Raw genomic sequence first — 15,242 nt, forward strand, 5'->3', positions numbered from 1 at the left:
TGGCGTGCTGGGGACAGTCCATTGTTAAGGTGGGGGAGGGGGCAAGATGGGAGGACTAGGGCCGAAAGCCTGAGAAGAGGCAATGAAGGCAGGCAGGGGATAATTCAGCAAAGCAGCAATAAGGATGTCTGAGAGCCAGGAGGAGAGAAGCAAGAAAGGGGCTGTCACAAAAGCCGAGGGACGAAGGTAGCTGCAGATCCAAGTGAAACACTCCAGAAGCCATATTTTCTGGAAGAAACCTGGAAGATTCCTGCCCTCACCAATCTGAATTCCCTGAGCACAGTCCCTAGATTCCCTGCCCATACAAAAGAGCAGACTTCCCAATACATACACAGTGACTCCGGCCGTAGGTCTCCCAGGGACCTACATTTTTGTGGAGGAGCAGACTCAGGAGCTCGGGATATGGGTGCCACTCCTTGGTCCCTGTCTCTACAGATGCGTGAGTAGGAACACAGCCAAAGCCACAGATTTGTGAAGAAGCAAAGTTTATTAGAACTAAAGGCCACAAAGCATGAAGGCTTAGTGTGGAGGAAGTAAACGAAGGCAGATATCCTTTGACCACTTACGGAATGCATCTTTCTACTCCATTTCGTGAAAGTGTACAAATTTTGATTAGTCAGTCCTCAACACCATCTTCACTTTCAAAGAGAGTGTAAGGGGGCGGAAGGTGGCCCTAAACAGGCCTCAGAGTCAGACTGAAGTGGCGGTTTGTGGTGGACAGACTTCACCCTCTTGTGTCTGCTGAGGTGGGACTTCTGGCCAAAGCCTTGGCCACACGTCTTGCACACGTAAGGCTTCTTCCCCTGGTGCGTCACCTGGTGCAAGACGAGGTGTGACTTCTGGGTAAAGCCTTGGCCACACTCCCTGCACAAGCAAGGCTCCTCTTCTGAGTGCACCCACTTATGTGTGATTAGAGCTGACTTACTGCCAAAGCCCAGCCCGCACTGCCTGCACGCGTACGGCTTCTCCCTCGCGTGCTTCCGCTTGTGCCGGATGAGGCCGGCCTGGTGGCTGAAGCCTCGCCCACACTCCCTGCACACATACGGCTTCTCCCCTGAGTGTGTCCTCTGGTGTGCAACGAGGTTTGACCTCTGGCTGAAGCCTCGCCCACACTCCTCACACACCATGGGCTTCTCCCCTGAGTGCGTCCTCTGGTGTCTGATGAGATTTGACTGCTGGCTGAAGCCTCGCCCACAGTCCTTACACACAATGGGCTTGTCCCCTGAGTGGATGTTCTGGTGTCTGTTGAGATGGGACTTGAGACTGAAGCCCCGCCCACACACCCCGCACACGTAAGGCTTCTCCCCGGTGTGTGTCCGCCTGTGTGAGATGAGGGTCGAATTCTGGCTAAAGCTGTGCCCACACACCCCACACACATACGGCTTCTCCTTGGAGTGTGTCCTCTGGTGGTTGACGAGGGTGGTCCTCTGCCGAAAGCACCGCCCACACTCCTTGCAGGCGTAGGGCTTCTCCCCTGAGTGCGTCCTCTGGTGTGAGATCAGGTTGGACCTGTCGCTGAAGCCCAGCCCACAGTCACCGCACACGATGGTCTTCTCCTCCAGGTGTGTCCTCTGGTGTCTCACAACAGCTGACTTCTGGCTGAAGCCCTTCCCGCACTCCTGGCAGACATAGGGCTTCTCCCCGGAGTGTGTCCTCTGGTGTATGATGAGGTTTGACTTCTGACTGAAGCCTCGCCCGCACTCCCCGCACATGTAAGGCTTTTCGCCCGAGTGTGTCCTCTCGTGGATGACGAGGGTCGACTTGCGGTTAAACCCGCGCCCGCACTCCCGGCACACGACCGGTTTCTCCCCGGAGTGGGCCTTCTGGTGCCTGGCCAGGCTCTTCTTTAGACTAAAGCCCTTCTCACAGATGCCGCACATGTACGGCTTCGCCCCTGAGTGGATCCTCTGGTGGCTGAGCAGGTTTGTCATCTTGCTGAAACCCAGCCCGCACTCGCCACAGCTGACTGTCCCAAAGCCGAAGACCTCTATCCTCTTCAGCAACCCGTCTCCTTCCTCGGGGCTCCCCGCCCGAGCGGGGCCGGTCTCTATTTCCAGTCCTCGGATGCCATTCAGGGAGCTGACCGGCTGCCCTGCGGGGGGCCTGGGGAACGCTCCTGAGGTCCTTTTCTTTGTCTTCCCAAACGAAGGCTGGGCGCCTTCTCTCTCCTGACCCTCTGCTCCATCATTCCAGGAGCTCCCGTCAGAGGCTTGCTGCTGCTGCTCCTTCTGGTCCTCTGGGCTCAGACTTCCCGGCTGGACGGGCTCTTCTGCACATAAGCACGTGAAGAGCCAGGGCGGACGGCGGCACAGCACGTGCTGCACGCGGAGCCCCTGACTGGAGAAACCCGGGGGGCGGAGCGGACTGAGGTGCAGGTCTGGCTTTGGTTCTGCTGCAGGAAGAAAAGGCTGAGTCAGGATGGAGACGGAGCTGCCAAAGCCGCTCTGCCTCGTCCGACGGTAAGACCCGATGCCCTGTTCTGCAAAATGCTTAGAACTCAAGGCCTACCCAATCACACGCTTCCTTCAGGGCCAAGAGGCAAAACGGAGGGCTACACTGGTACTCACACAACCAATGGAAACTCCCCCTCCCGGGTGAGACCCAGCCTCACAATTTTTTTCGAATTCCATTTCAGTTTCCCAACTGGCTTTTCATGGCCTCCCTTCCTCCCGCCGGGCTTGCCTTTTTTCTTTAGATCACTCAGTTTTCTCCCACATTCTTGCTTGGATCTTTTTAAAAACTAGTGACAAGAAGCCCACGAAGGTGGGAGGGAACTGAGAGGGAGGGGCCAACCCAGCAGAGGAAGGAGGCGAGCCAGCAGGGCAGCTCGAGTGAGGACAGGGTCCGGCGGGGCGGCCACGCCAGGCCCCGCACACAGCAGCCCAAGGTGCGGACAGCGGCCTCCCCCCTCCCAGCCCCCGAGCCGCCCAGGGCTGGCTCCCCACTCACCTGGGCAGGGGCCCGGCGGGCCTTTCCTCTCTTCTTTCCAGGTTTCCCTCCCTTGCTCCAGCTGGGTGATGAGTTTGGGTTTAGAAAATGGAATTCCTGCTCAGAGGAAAAGAAAACAACATGGCTGGAGGTTACAGGCTCAAAGGCCAGGTCCTGACTCAGAGCCAAACCAGGCGGGGAGTTTCACAGAGTGATGGGAAGGCCAGGAATGGGGAGCGCGACGGTGGGAGGTGAGCCAGGGCCCAGGGCGGGCTCTGCTCCCTGCTGGGTAGGTGGACACCGCCCCCGTTTAAAAGAAAATGGCCAGGAAGAGGCGTCCCGCTTCCCAAGAGCCTGGGGGGAAAGGCCTGGAAATGCACGGTATCATACACACCACACACAGACACACACACACCACACACAGACACACACGCCTCTACCCATTTTAGCTCTACAAAACCAGACCTTCTGGGGCAAGAGGGAACAGTGTCTCTGCTTTTGAGTCCAACCCGAAGGCAAAGACAGAAAGCACGATGACTGCTTCAGGCATCGACTAAAACGCCCAGCAGCAGGGACACGGCCAGAGATGCCAGGCTTACCCAGGGAGACCAGGTTTCTGTAGTTCTCCAGCATCACGTCCCTGTACAGGGTCCTCTGCGCAGGGCTCAGCAGCCTCCACTCCTCCTGGGTGAAGTCCACGGACACATCTCTGAATGCCATGTGTGCCTAGAACAGAAACCGCAGCCCTGCTCAGCCAGGAGCCAGCCTTGCCCGGGACCCAGGGTGAGGGGTAGGGAGAAGGCCTCCGGGGGAGGCAGGTGAGAGATCGAGACCCTGCCTTTGACCCTGGCACCCTGCGTTCCGAGACCTTTAAACCCACGTCACCATCTGTGCAGTGGCGCTTGTGAACCTGCACATTCAAGATCCTGCTGGGCTGTTTTGGAGAATACCTGCAAAAAATGGAGTCTGGAACTTTAAATCTAGGCTGAGGGAAGAGCAAACAACGTAAAAATGAAATAACAGTAAAGTAACAGACTTCTGACTTTTAAAAATTTGAAAGAACAGTCCGAACAATGGTATCAGTGTTCAAGCAGCTGAATGACAAGTTCATACAATTCAACAATGGCGAGGACCAGACTGCAACTCAGCGCTTCCCCCCAATCCCCAGCCCCCTCCGCCTGCTGGGGCCCGAGAGGCACCCGAGGGAAGCGCTGAACACGAATCTGAGCCGCACTGCCTTGGTGTGGCGCCCACCCCTGCCACCCGCTGGCGGCTCCGTCTTCTCACCTGTGACACATGGGTCACAGCCCACTGAACTCCTGCCACACACTGCGGGTGCTCAGGATGCACATGCTTGGCTCCTCAGTCTACAAATTCATCTCTACATGCCACTCCCATCCCCCTGCCCAATTTTACTATTTTTATTGCAACACTATTTGCAATAAAAATGCGCACACTGGAGTACAGACATCAGGAACGGTTTCGTGAGAGGCCCAGGAATTTGGTCTTGAATGAACAGCAGGACTCAAGGGAAGACTGAAGTGCCCAGATTTCCTGATGAAAAGCTGCTCGACATCACTAGTATCAGGGAAATGCAGACCTACATCACAACGAGACACCATCTCACACCTGTCAGAGTGCGTCACCAGAAAGAACACAACAAATGTTGGCAAGGACGTGGAGAAGAGGGAACCCCTGTACACTGCTGGTGGGAATGTAAATTGGTGCAGCCAGTATGGAAAATATGGAGGTTTCTCAAAAACCTAAAAATAGAACCAACATACGGCCCAGCAATTCCACTCTGGCATATATACGAGAAAAACAATTCAGAAAGACAGACACCCCGCTATTAGCAGCAGCCTTATTTATAATTGCTGAGATACAGAAGCATCCCAGTGTACATCAGCAGATGAATGGATAAAGAAGACGCAGCATACATATGTAACAGAGTACAACTCACCCATAAGAGAGAAGGGTATTTTGCCATTTGCAGCCCTTCATTCACTTTTTTTTTCCACGTCAAAAAGCAGAATTTTAAAACTGGCATAAACATTTCCACTGCATGAAAAACATCAAAATATCTAGAAATAAACTTAACCAAGGAGGTTACCTATACTCTGAAAACTGTAAAGCATTGATGAAGGTAACTGAAGATGATACAAAGAAATGGGAAGATGTCTTGTGCTCTTGGATTGGAAGAATCAACACTATCAAAATGGCCACACTACCCAGAGCAACCCACAGATCCAGTGCAACCCCCGTCAAAATACCCACAACATTCCTCACAGAACTAAAACAAATAACTCCAAAATCCACATGGAACCACAAAAGACCCCAAATTGCCAAAGTAATCTTTTGTAGGTCTTTTTTTTTCTCTTCTTTTTTTTCTCATTTCTTATGTTTTGATGACTAGAGAAGGTCCTTTAACATTTGTTGTAAAGCTGCTCTGGTGGTGCTGAATTCTTTTAGATTTTGTTTATCTGTGAAGCTTTTGATTTCTCCATCAAGTCTGAATGAGAGACTTGCTGGATAGAGTATTCTTGGTTGCAGGTTTTTCCCTTTCATCACTTTAAATAAAGTGATGAATAAAGGCCACTCCCTTCTGGCCTGTAGAGTTTCTGCCAACAAATCAGCTGATAACCTTACTGGAGCTCCCTTGCATTTATTTGTTACTTTTCTCTTGCTAATTTTAACATTTCCTCCTTATCCTTAATTGTCAATTTGATGACCATGTGCCTTGGTGTGCTCCTCTTTGGTGCTTCCAGGACTTGGGTGACTGTTTCCTTTCCCAAGTTAAGGAAGTTTTTGGTTATTATCTCTTCACAAAATTTCTCAGGTCCTTTCTCTCTTCTCTTTCTCGGACCCCTGTAATGAGTATCAGTGTGCTTCATGTTGCCCCAGAGTTCTCTTAAACTATTGCTTTGTTTTGGTTTTTTCTGGTGGTGGTTGTAGGGTGCCTTCATGCCAGGGTTCAATCTAAGGTGTTGACTTAAGGTTTTCTCATGTCTTTTCTGATCCTGTGCCTTTTCCAGGGGTAATATTTCCAGAGGTGGTAACTTTCAAAATCGACGAAGTCAAACAGGCTGCAGGTAATGTAAGTTACACTAGAGCCGGGATCTGCCAGGTACCCACAAGGCAGTCAGGACAAGAGGCAAGGCTGTGTCCGCCCTGTGGCAGCCAGCGTGGAAACGCAGGGAACACTCACCATCACCCTGGCTCTCCGGGACCCTGTGGCCAATTTTCCTGGTATCCCTAAAGGAGGGTATCTCAGAAGGCAGATCTGGGTGAGGAAAGCAGAAATTAGAGGGTGTAAGCTGGAAATGCTCTCCAACCCTACAATTAGGGGAGGGGGGCATGGTGGAAGCACAACCCTCTGGTTCTTCACCAGGGCGCAGGAAGAAAGCTGAGAGAGCCAGGCCTTTAGCTGGTTCAGTCCTAAGCTCTCCCGATCCCAACAAACTAAATGGAGACAGAGGTCTTTGAGGCCACCTACTTACAGTAGGTGTTAACGCATCATTATTAATGTGAGGGGTTGTGAAAATGGTATTAACTGTGGCTGTTTTTCTAAGAAATATATCCTGAAGCGCTTACAGATGAAAATGATCCGTGGGGTTGCTTTAAAAACACTTCAGAAAAAACTGGACAACTCCCCCGCCCCCGCCCAAGACTGCTGCATGGTGATTACTGTTAAAGCTGGGGTTTTATTATATTATCCTTGCTTCGAACATGTTTGAAATTTTTCCATTAATAAAAATTATTTAAAAGTTCCTAAACGCCACCAAAACACCCCCACAAAACACAAAAACCCAGACAGATGCAGCAAATACGGCAAAATACAAACAAGTGTTACATCAAGATGATGCACATGATGATGTTCACTGTGCTATCGTCTCCTTTATTTTTAAGATTTTTCATTAAAAAAGTAAAACGTATACAAGTTTTAATTGACTAGCCAAGACAGAGAAATCATTGCCTTGAGAGCAAAACCAGTGAAACCTAAAGCAATAACGAAGGCCAAAAACTGGGCAGAAAAATCAAAGATCCATTTTGAAATAATGAATTATGATGACGCAGGTTAAACTAAGATGTATGATGATTTGGACTAAGTGATCAAGAAAAGTTTTTTAAAATGGCAAATCACTCATAAAGGGATATCAAAAGGTATCTGAAAGGACATTTATTTTTGCGGTTTTATTTCATTATATTTAATTATACATGTGACTGTTAGAATTGAGTGCAGTCTGAAGAGTATAAAGTAAAATGTTTAGTTCTCTTTCTGGATTTTGCCCCAGGCCCACACCCTTCCCAGGGTAACACTGTTCACTGTTTAGTGAGTACTCGTTTATTTATACCTTTATCTCTTAATCTTCATTCATATTTATGTACACATGCAAATAACGTTATTTTCCCCAAATAAAAATCATCTGCCCTGCTCTTTGGCTTGTCTCCATTTAGGATCCTGGGGCTATCTGTTCTTGCACTCACAGAGCTGACTCCACTCCTTACTAGCCACCGGCAGACTACGTTTTCTCTAACCAAGTGTTCCTCTGTCACGTGACAGTGAGCGTGCGGTGTCTGACTCTCACCAACCAGCTCACGAGCCACAGCTCTCCGCACATCTCAGTAATAACAGAAGAGCGGGTCTCTGGGCTTAATATCGAGCGCACGCTTAGGCTTCTGAATCGCCCTCCAGAGGCACAGCAATTCACCACCCCAATGAGCACTCGACAGGGCCCCTTTCCACACTTGTCACAACACTTGATTCCATCCATTTTTTAAATTACCGATGATTTGGGTTTAAAAAAAGACCAACCAACTCATTGTTTTCACTTGTCTTCAACTCTAGAAAGTAGGAAAAAAAAGTAGAAACTAAGAAGAAATGAAAATGTTTTTAAAAAAGAACCCAAATTAGTACATTTAAAACTAGTAGCATTAGACTCTTATGCTGACGGAATAGCTTATATCTAATTAACCCTCTTGCTAATAACTATAAACCCTAATCAAAATACAAATAGCACCTATTTGAAGACAAAAGCAACCAAGAGCATCCAGAAACTGGAGGGGATATGACCCTTGAAAGGAGGGACACGCTGAGTGAGACCTGTATTTAACCCCTTTTTCATCTGAGGGCGCGTCCTAGTCTGGGTGGCTTCCAGACTTCCTGGAAACCGCACAGCAAGACGCTAGACAAGTGTGAGCAACAAAGGAGCCCCAAATCTACATGTAATCCCGCTAAAAACTTCTAGCTGAATACGGAATGTGTAAACACAAAGCGAGGCACCAAGGAGCTCGGTGGATCAGGGAAGCTGGGAGGCTGATTGAGTCGTGCAAGGATTTCAGCTACAGGAGAGGTCAAGTTGAGAGTCTCAGTCAGTCAGGTGAGAGCAGACTGCTAAATACCTTAATTAAGCTCCCACTGAAACGCAAGTAAACCCCACAAAACATTATCCTTTCAACTAGACAGAATGCCCTAACTTCAAAATACCTGTAAATGCATTACCTATTAAAAAAAAGCAAAACCCTAAACCAGCGAGCTGTCTCCTATACCCTCAACACCAAGCCACGGGGAGCGCCACAGGGGCCGGCGGGTAAGGGGGAAGAGAGGCACTCGCGGCAGGTTTAAAGCTGACTGAAAGCCACCAGCAGAAAAGAAAGGCCGCACGATGAGAAAATACAGCACTTACCACCGGGAAGGGGTTTGAAAGTGGAGGCAGGATGAGAATGGGAGGCCTAGGAAAGATACAGCTCTGGGGAAAGGGGGATTACAAGCAAGGAAGAGGCGCCCCTTGGAAAATGCAAGTTAAAGGGAGAAATTTAGGGCCTTGCAAAACAGAAGGGAATAAGAAAAAAATAAGGACGTACAGCCTCTCCGCACTGCAATCCAGTAAAGTCGTACTTGCCACACTGACGGAGTTTTCCTGCGCTAGAAAATTTCAAAACCACTAGAATCTGAGAGCTGTCTACAGAAATGTGAATGTGTGGCCTTCATCTATAGAAAAACCAAAGCAAAACATAATAATCCAAAATTCAGCTAAGGAAAACTCCACAGAAACTTTTTTTTTTTGACAAAGCCGTAACAAGATACTCCAAGTTGAATTATGTAGCCTCAAGCATTTGGGAATATGAGAAATCATCTTGAATCAAAAATTTAAATGTGTAACTATGTGGGTGATGAATGTTAGCTAAACCTATTGTGGTAACCATTTTGCAACATATACATATATACATCCAATCATTATGTTGCAAACCTTAAACAAATACAACGTTATGTGTCAATTATATCACAGTAAAACTGGGGGGAAAATTCAAAAGCCAAGAGTGGACAAAAAATGGACAACAAATAGACAAAAAAAATTAAACAAAATGAGAGTTCATTGAACTTCAGAAAAAAAGACATTACATAAGAAATGAAGACTAAATTACAAGACACCAAGGAAGAATAGATTGAAATGAAACATGATGGGCACTAAAGAACCGCAGGAAAACCACTGAAGAGAATTAAAAGTGAAATCTGTTGACATCTCCCAACATACTGGTTGGCCTCATCCATTCCTCCCGAATTAGCTCTATCTACATCTGGTTGGGTTATTCACTCATTTCACTCTTACTGTGTGACAGATACTATTTCAGACACTGGGGAACAGAAGTGGACAGAGACAAAAACTTGCCCTCACTGACATGACAGTTTAGAGGGGGAAGATGGACGTATTACATTAAGAAATAAAACACACACTCCATCATCAGAAAGTGATGAGTGAGATGAAGAAAAACAAGCAGGGAAGCAGAAAAGAAGTAACAGAAAAGGGGTGGGGTTTTGCTACTTTAAATAGTGGTTAGGGAAGACCTCTCTGAGAAGGCGACTGAGTACAAAATCTCTGAAGGGTGTCAGGGAATGAGCCAAGTGAGTAACTTCGAAAAGAGCAAGAGAATAGCCAGTGCAAAGGCCCTGAGGCAAGAGTCAGCCTGGCAGGGTCAAGGCACAGAGCCAGTTCACTGTGGCTGGTGTGCGTGACTGACAATACATGGGGAGACTGTACCAAGTTCGACTTTGACTGAGATGAGATGCCACTGGCGGGTTTTCAGCAAAGGTGTGACATGATTTGACTGACATTTTAAAAGATCCCTCTGGTCGCTGTACTGACTTCGGGGGACAAGGGAGGAAGCAAAGAGATCACTTAGGTGAAATGGTGGCCTGAACCAAGGTGGGAGCAGCAGTGGGTGGAGAGCTGGGGTGGAGCATCAGAGCAGGAGAAGGGAGTCGAGGCTGACTCTCAAGGCCTGGGCCTGAGCACTGAAGCTGAAGGAGCTGCCACGGCCCCTGCTCCCTTTTACAGCTAAATCCCTGAAAGAACTGTCTACACTCCACGGGGATGGAGCATGTTTCGGGGGCTGCTGATCAGTTTGCTGTTGGATACATTAGGTCTGGGTGCCCATGAGATACCCAAGTGGACATGTGAGGTAGACAGGGGCCTGGAATTTGGAGTGGAAGGCACAGGTCTAGGCTGAACCTCACAGGCCCCTGAGAGTGGACGGGGCCACCAAGGAGAGACGCAGCTGGAGATGAGAGGTCTGAGAGCTGGCCTGGGCCTTCCGCAGTGGGGGTGCAGGAGTGGAGGAGCAGCCCACGAGGCAGGAGGGAAACGGGAAACCTGGGACAGTCACGTGGAAGGAGCCTAAGAAGGAAGCAGACCGCTGGGAGACAAGCCGCTGGACAACAAGCAGCTAGAAAACAAGCCGCACCTAGATTTCCATGAGCTTAAAACATTGTATTCACACTTACTTGCTTAAAATGCACATGCTCGCTTTGTTTTAATGTTTTACGCAGTAGAGACCTATAACATGTATTATGCTGAAGAAAACTTGTAAGGAGAAATCTTAAGGTTGACCATTAGGGCACAAAGAGGGCAGTTATTTCCTTAGGGTAAATCAATGGACGGTCCTGGGAAGCCAGATCATCCGCCAACAGAACCTGGTTCTGGCGTGAAAGCATGCTGTTTAACCCAGGAGGACTATCTGCTATCTCCAGGTGTCCCAGAGGCCATCGCAGGATAGACTCAGAAGGGTCGCACACCCCAGGAGGGGGATTGTTCCTGGACCGGACAGGCCTGAAATTAACCAGCTAGCCAGCAGGCAGAACTTAGTGCTTATCGCATGAAATATCTAAAGCCCCACCTGTTTGATTGCATTTTTTTCTGAGCTGTATACTCCTAATAAATATGATGTCGACCAGGCTTTCGGCACTCTCGAGCCATGAGGTCTTGAGTCCCCTGGTCCCATCTTCGCTCTTTACTTTGTGTCTTTGTTTCTTACCTGTCCTCAGACGCGGTCCCGAGCTGCACTGCAGGCACAGGCAACCACTTAAAAGGCTGCCTGGGCGCTGACTGACATTAAGCCACAGGGAGCTCACTGGTAACTTAGACAAGAATTTGTTTTTGTAACTTTTTTTTTTTAAATGGAGGTACTGGGGATTGAACCTGGGACCTCGTGCATGCTAAGCACACACTACCACTGAGCTAACAACCTCCCAGACAAGAATATTTTTTAACGGGTAGAGTTGAAAAAGCCTCCTTGGAATATTTAAAAGGCAATGGAAGGATATTAAGGGCAACGGCAAGAATAAAGAAGGCTTTCAAGGAGTTTCGCTCTAAAGGGGAGGAAAGACGCAGGGCAACAGCTGGAGGGAAACCATGGTCACTGCTCTGCTCCAAACCCTTTCCAAGGCCCTCCTGCCCCAGATCGGGTCCACACTAACTTGGCACCTAGGCTCACTCCAATAATGCCTGAACCACACTCTCCAATCAATTTCCCATGTCAGCTTCCGCTCCCGCCGCAACCTGGTCCTCATGATGCGTTGCACACTTAGTCTAACCAGGTGCCAGGAACTGGATCAGTGGCTCAAGAGACACAAGGCGCCTGACCCTCAAAAAATCACCCCAAGTCCTGCAGGACAGCGGGACAGCGATGACGCAGCCTGAGAGCCCCAGGGCCCTGACACATCCAGCATCCTGCCCCAACAGGGGGCCCGGGAGCAGGAGCTGACACTGAAGCAGAGGGGTGTTGGGAAACAAAGGCAGACAATGGGATCTACTTCCCGGCTGCTGAAACCAGGGTCTGAAAAGGGTGCTGAGTAGAGGAGGAGACTGAAAAGGGGACTTGGAGGAGAAGCTGGAGGTATTCATAATAACCCCAGTTAACAATGACTTGGAATTTACTACGTACCAGATCTCTAACCTCATCACAAGTGTTACTAGGGGAGGGTACAGCTCAGTGGTAGAGTGCGTGCCTAGCATGCACAAAGTCCTGGGTTCTATCCCCAGTCCCTCCTATAAACAAACAAACAAACAAGCCAGCAAGCCAGCCAGCCAGGCTAATCACCTCTCCCCTCAAAAAATAAAAATAAATAAATAAGTAACTAAAAAGAATTTGTCTCATTACAAGTGTTATCACAACCAACATCCCTGCAAGGTGGGCACCAGTATGATCCTCATTTGGCAGATGAGGAAAAGAAGGCTCAGAGAGGTAAAGTAACATGCTCAGGGCCACACAGCTAGACATGTGAAACTGAGATTTGACCCCAAGCAGTCTGACTTGGGGGTCGAGACAGAAGCAAATGATTAGAAAGGTCTCAGGCTGAATGGCAAGATCAGTATTTAAACCTCAGGTGCCCAACTCAAGGTGGGGTGGGGCAGGAAGAGGGACAAGAAGGCGGAGAAGAGACAGGAAGCAAGGACAGTGCGCCGCGCCCGCGCCGGAGTGGAGACCAGGGAGGAAGAAGGAATCAAGGGGGCGGCACAGGAGCCCTGAGAACACGGCAGCCAACCGCACGGGAGGTGCGTTCGGAAAAAACGGAGGCCAGGAAAACGCATGGGGCCCAGCTCGTGCCACGGGCAGAGGTTGCAGATGTTAACCTAGGTCTGCAAGGCCAGTAGAAACAGGAGAGAGAACGGTGGAGACAGGGAAAAATCACCCCCACTGAATTCTAGATCCACCCCCCTCTCCTGCCTGACCAGAGCTGTTCTGACTGAAAAAAGTTTTAAAACAAGTGGAGAAAGAACTCTTGAGTCCGTTGGGTGTAACAGCGAAGTGGCGGTTTTGTTAAAATAATCAGTCCTGATGTGTTAGAGTTGCCTCCTGAGGTGTCTGCAGGTGCAGGGCTGCTGCCAATATTCTGGCAGGACAAGGACGGGACGGCGTGGGACCGAACAGGGACACAAGGCTGAGGCTGTTCACAGCAGACAGCCGGCAGTGAGCAGGCCTGAACAAACGCTGAGGGGGACACTGGCGCGAGGATGGCGGGGCTGTGAAGGGGGGTGCCGGGTCTGAAGAAGAGTCTCGGGGAAAATGGTCCCCCTGACAACAGGCCTTGTTTCCTGCGGAAGGCAGTGGGGGCTCTGATCCCCGGATGGGGTGTTTATAAGGCACAAGATGTCAAAGATGAGGGAAGGAAACCCACCCGTGGTTCGGCATGCAAAAGGCAAGCGGTGCCCACCTGAGGCTGGGCTGTCGGGAGCCCAGGAGTCCTCCCCCTGCCCACCAGGAGTCACTGGAAATGCTCAAGCTCCAGCAGGGTAGGGTTTCCTCTCCCTTAAAGGCATCCGGAGTGGTCCTGCCATAGAAGAAAAGATTGCGGGAGGCTTGCTGGGCACAGATCCAGGACGTGGACTGTGAGCCCAGTCTGCTCCCACCCATTGCTGACACAGCCTGAGCTGATCTCTCACCTGTGATCTTAATAAGGAAAATGAACACTCACTGGACACTGGAATCCACCAGAGACTATTCCAGGCGCTGTATGAGTTCTACCTCGTTCTGGCCTCACAATAACACAGTGAAACACAATTTATCTTCATTTTACAGATGAGAAAATTGAGGCACAGTGAGGTCAGTCTCTTGCCCTAGGTGACACAGTTCTAAAGTGACAAAGTCTGGATGAAATCTGGCTGTTGTTGAACAGGGCAGTGACAGCAAAACCTCTGTGGGTTGTAAGGATTCTCAGTGTATCATTTTGAGATGAATCAAGATTGGTCATGGGGTGATAAGGGTTAAATCTGGGTGATGGGTCTATGGAGTTGTATTTGTTTGTTTGAAATTTCTTCGTAATAAAAATTTAAATGGAACTCAAAGTCCCCAAGCCCAGCCACACCAGAGATGTGTAAATCCATGATTCCTGTGACCAGTGATGGTCCCCAGGACTTCTAAAAAACTTGCCCAATGGGCCCCAGACGACCTCCTCATCCAAGGCCATAACCCAGGGACGACCAGTCAAACTGAGATCCTAAGATCAAGCCAAGATGGCCACTCCACACCCAGCCCAGCCCGGGCACGTTTGCCCAAGTCCGACCGCCCCTCCGCGGGATGCCTTAGCAAAGCCAAGGGGCAGCTGGGCCCGAAGTAAGACTACCAGCCCCCACCCACCAAAACTCCAGACACCTGGCCCCAGGGGCGGCCCTCACCCCACCACCTAGGAAACATCAGGCCCCCCAAAGCTCACTTACTCAACGGGCCCCCAAACCCGGGGACTTGTGGCATGAGCGACGCCTTCTCCCAATATTGCTATTTAGGCCAAGGCCGAACATGTCCTCACTCACAGGAACCCTAGGACGAGCCCGGTGCCCAGCACCCATAACCACTGGCCATCAAGGCTGAGCTTCGCCCACGTTCCGCGGAGATGCGCGCCCACATCCCAAAATGTGACATCCGGGAGGCCACGACAGCGCGTCCCCGCCACCACCCCCACTCCCCGCCACCCGCACCGTCCCCAGCCACAGCCCATAAACCAGCCTTTCAGGACTTACCTTTCCGCGCGGGGAAGGGCACGGCTGCGACGAGGGTCCCTCGGGAGCCTCACTCACCAGCGCCACCAAAGAACAAGGGGTCACTCCAGCCACCAGCTAGGCATCTACTCCAGGAGGAAGCCGGGACTACACTACCCAGAATCCCCCGCCCAGCGCCAGGACCACAGCTCCCAGGATGCTCGGTGTTCCCCCAAAGTGCGCCGCTGGCCCCCCGTTCTCACTGGTCTGTGAGGGAGCAGTTTCTCGGTCTCATGCTCTGGCCACCGGAGAATGGCCACTATGGCACCTAGATTCCCTCTCTTTTTTCTTAAAACCAAGTAAATAAAATACACAGAGGATCCCGGGTGATGCTTCTCGCTGTGCCCTGATCCCTTCTCTAAAGCCTCCTCCTGAAAGACTACACTCCCCAGTAAACCCTGCGGTAACTTCCGCATCCGGTGCCGGCAGGCCCCCTCGGCTAGCGGAAATGACGTATTGGGGACCTGCCCTTAGGCTTCTTGGGTGGGCGCGCCTGCAGGGTGA

General features: G+C 50.2%; 1 protein-coding gene across 4 annotated transcripts; it reads right to left on the reverse strand.

Moving 5' to 3' along the window:
• Positions 1-468: 468 nt before the first annotated feature.
• Positions 469-14,873, reverse strand: ZNF133 (zinc finger protein 133). 4 transcript variants are annotated; one of them, XM_006182836.3, is made up of 6 exons: positions 14,721-14,873; positions 13,418-13,534; positions 6,134-6,208; positions 3,528-3,654; positions 2,950-3,045; positions 469-2,389 (listed from the first exon to the last, which is right to left on the reverse strand). In XM_006182836.3, exons 3-6 carry the CDS (start codon positions 6,134-6,136, stop codon positions 642-644), a joined length of 1,974 nt encoding a protein of 657 aa, XP_006182898.2. In that variant the 5' UTR covers positions 6,137-6,208; positions 13,418-13,534; positions 14,721-14,873; the 3' UTR covers positions 469-641. The 4 variants fall into 4 exon arrangements, with proteins under 4 accessions (XP_006182898.2, XP_014413211.1, XP_032317662.1 ...); XM_014557725.2 differs by having other exon boundaries at positions 469-2,392; positions 14,721-14,869; XM_032461771.1 differs by lacking the exon at positions 6,134-6,208 and having other exon boundaries at positions 469-2,392; positions 14,721-14,867.
• Positions 14,874-15,242: the final 369 nt, after the last annotated feature.

The sequence above is a fragment of the Camelus ferus genome, chromosome 19 (assembly GCF_009834535.1).
Source record: "Camelus ferus isolate YT-003-E chromosome 19, BCGSAC_Cfer_1.0, whole genome shotgun sequence".
In the NCBI taxonomy this organism is placed as follows: domain Eukaryota; kingdom Metazoa; phylum Chordata; class Mammalia; order Artiodactyla; family Camelidae; genus Camelus; species Camelus ferus.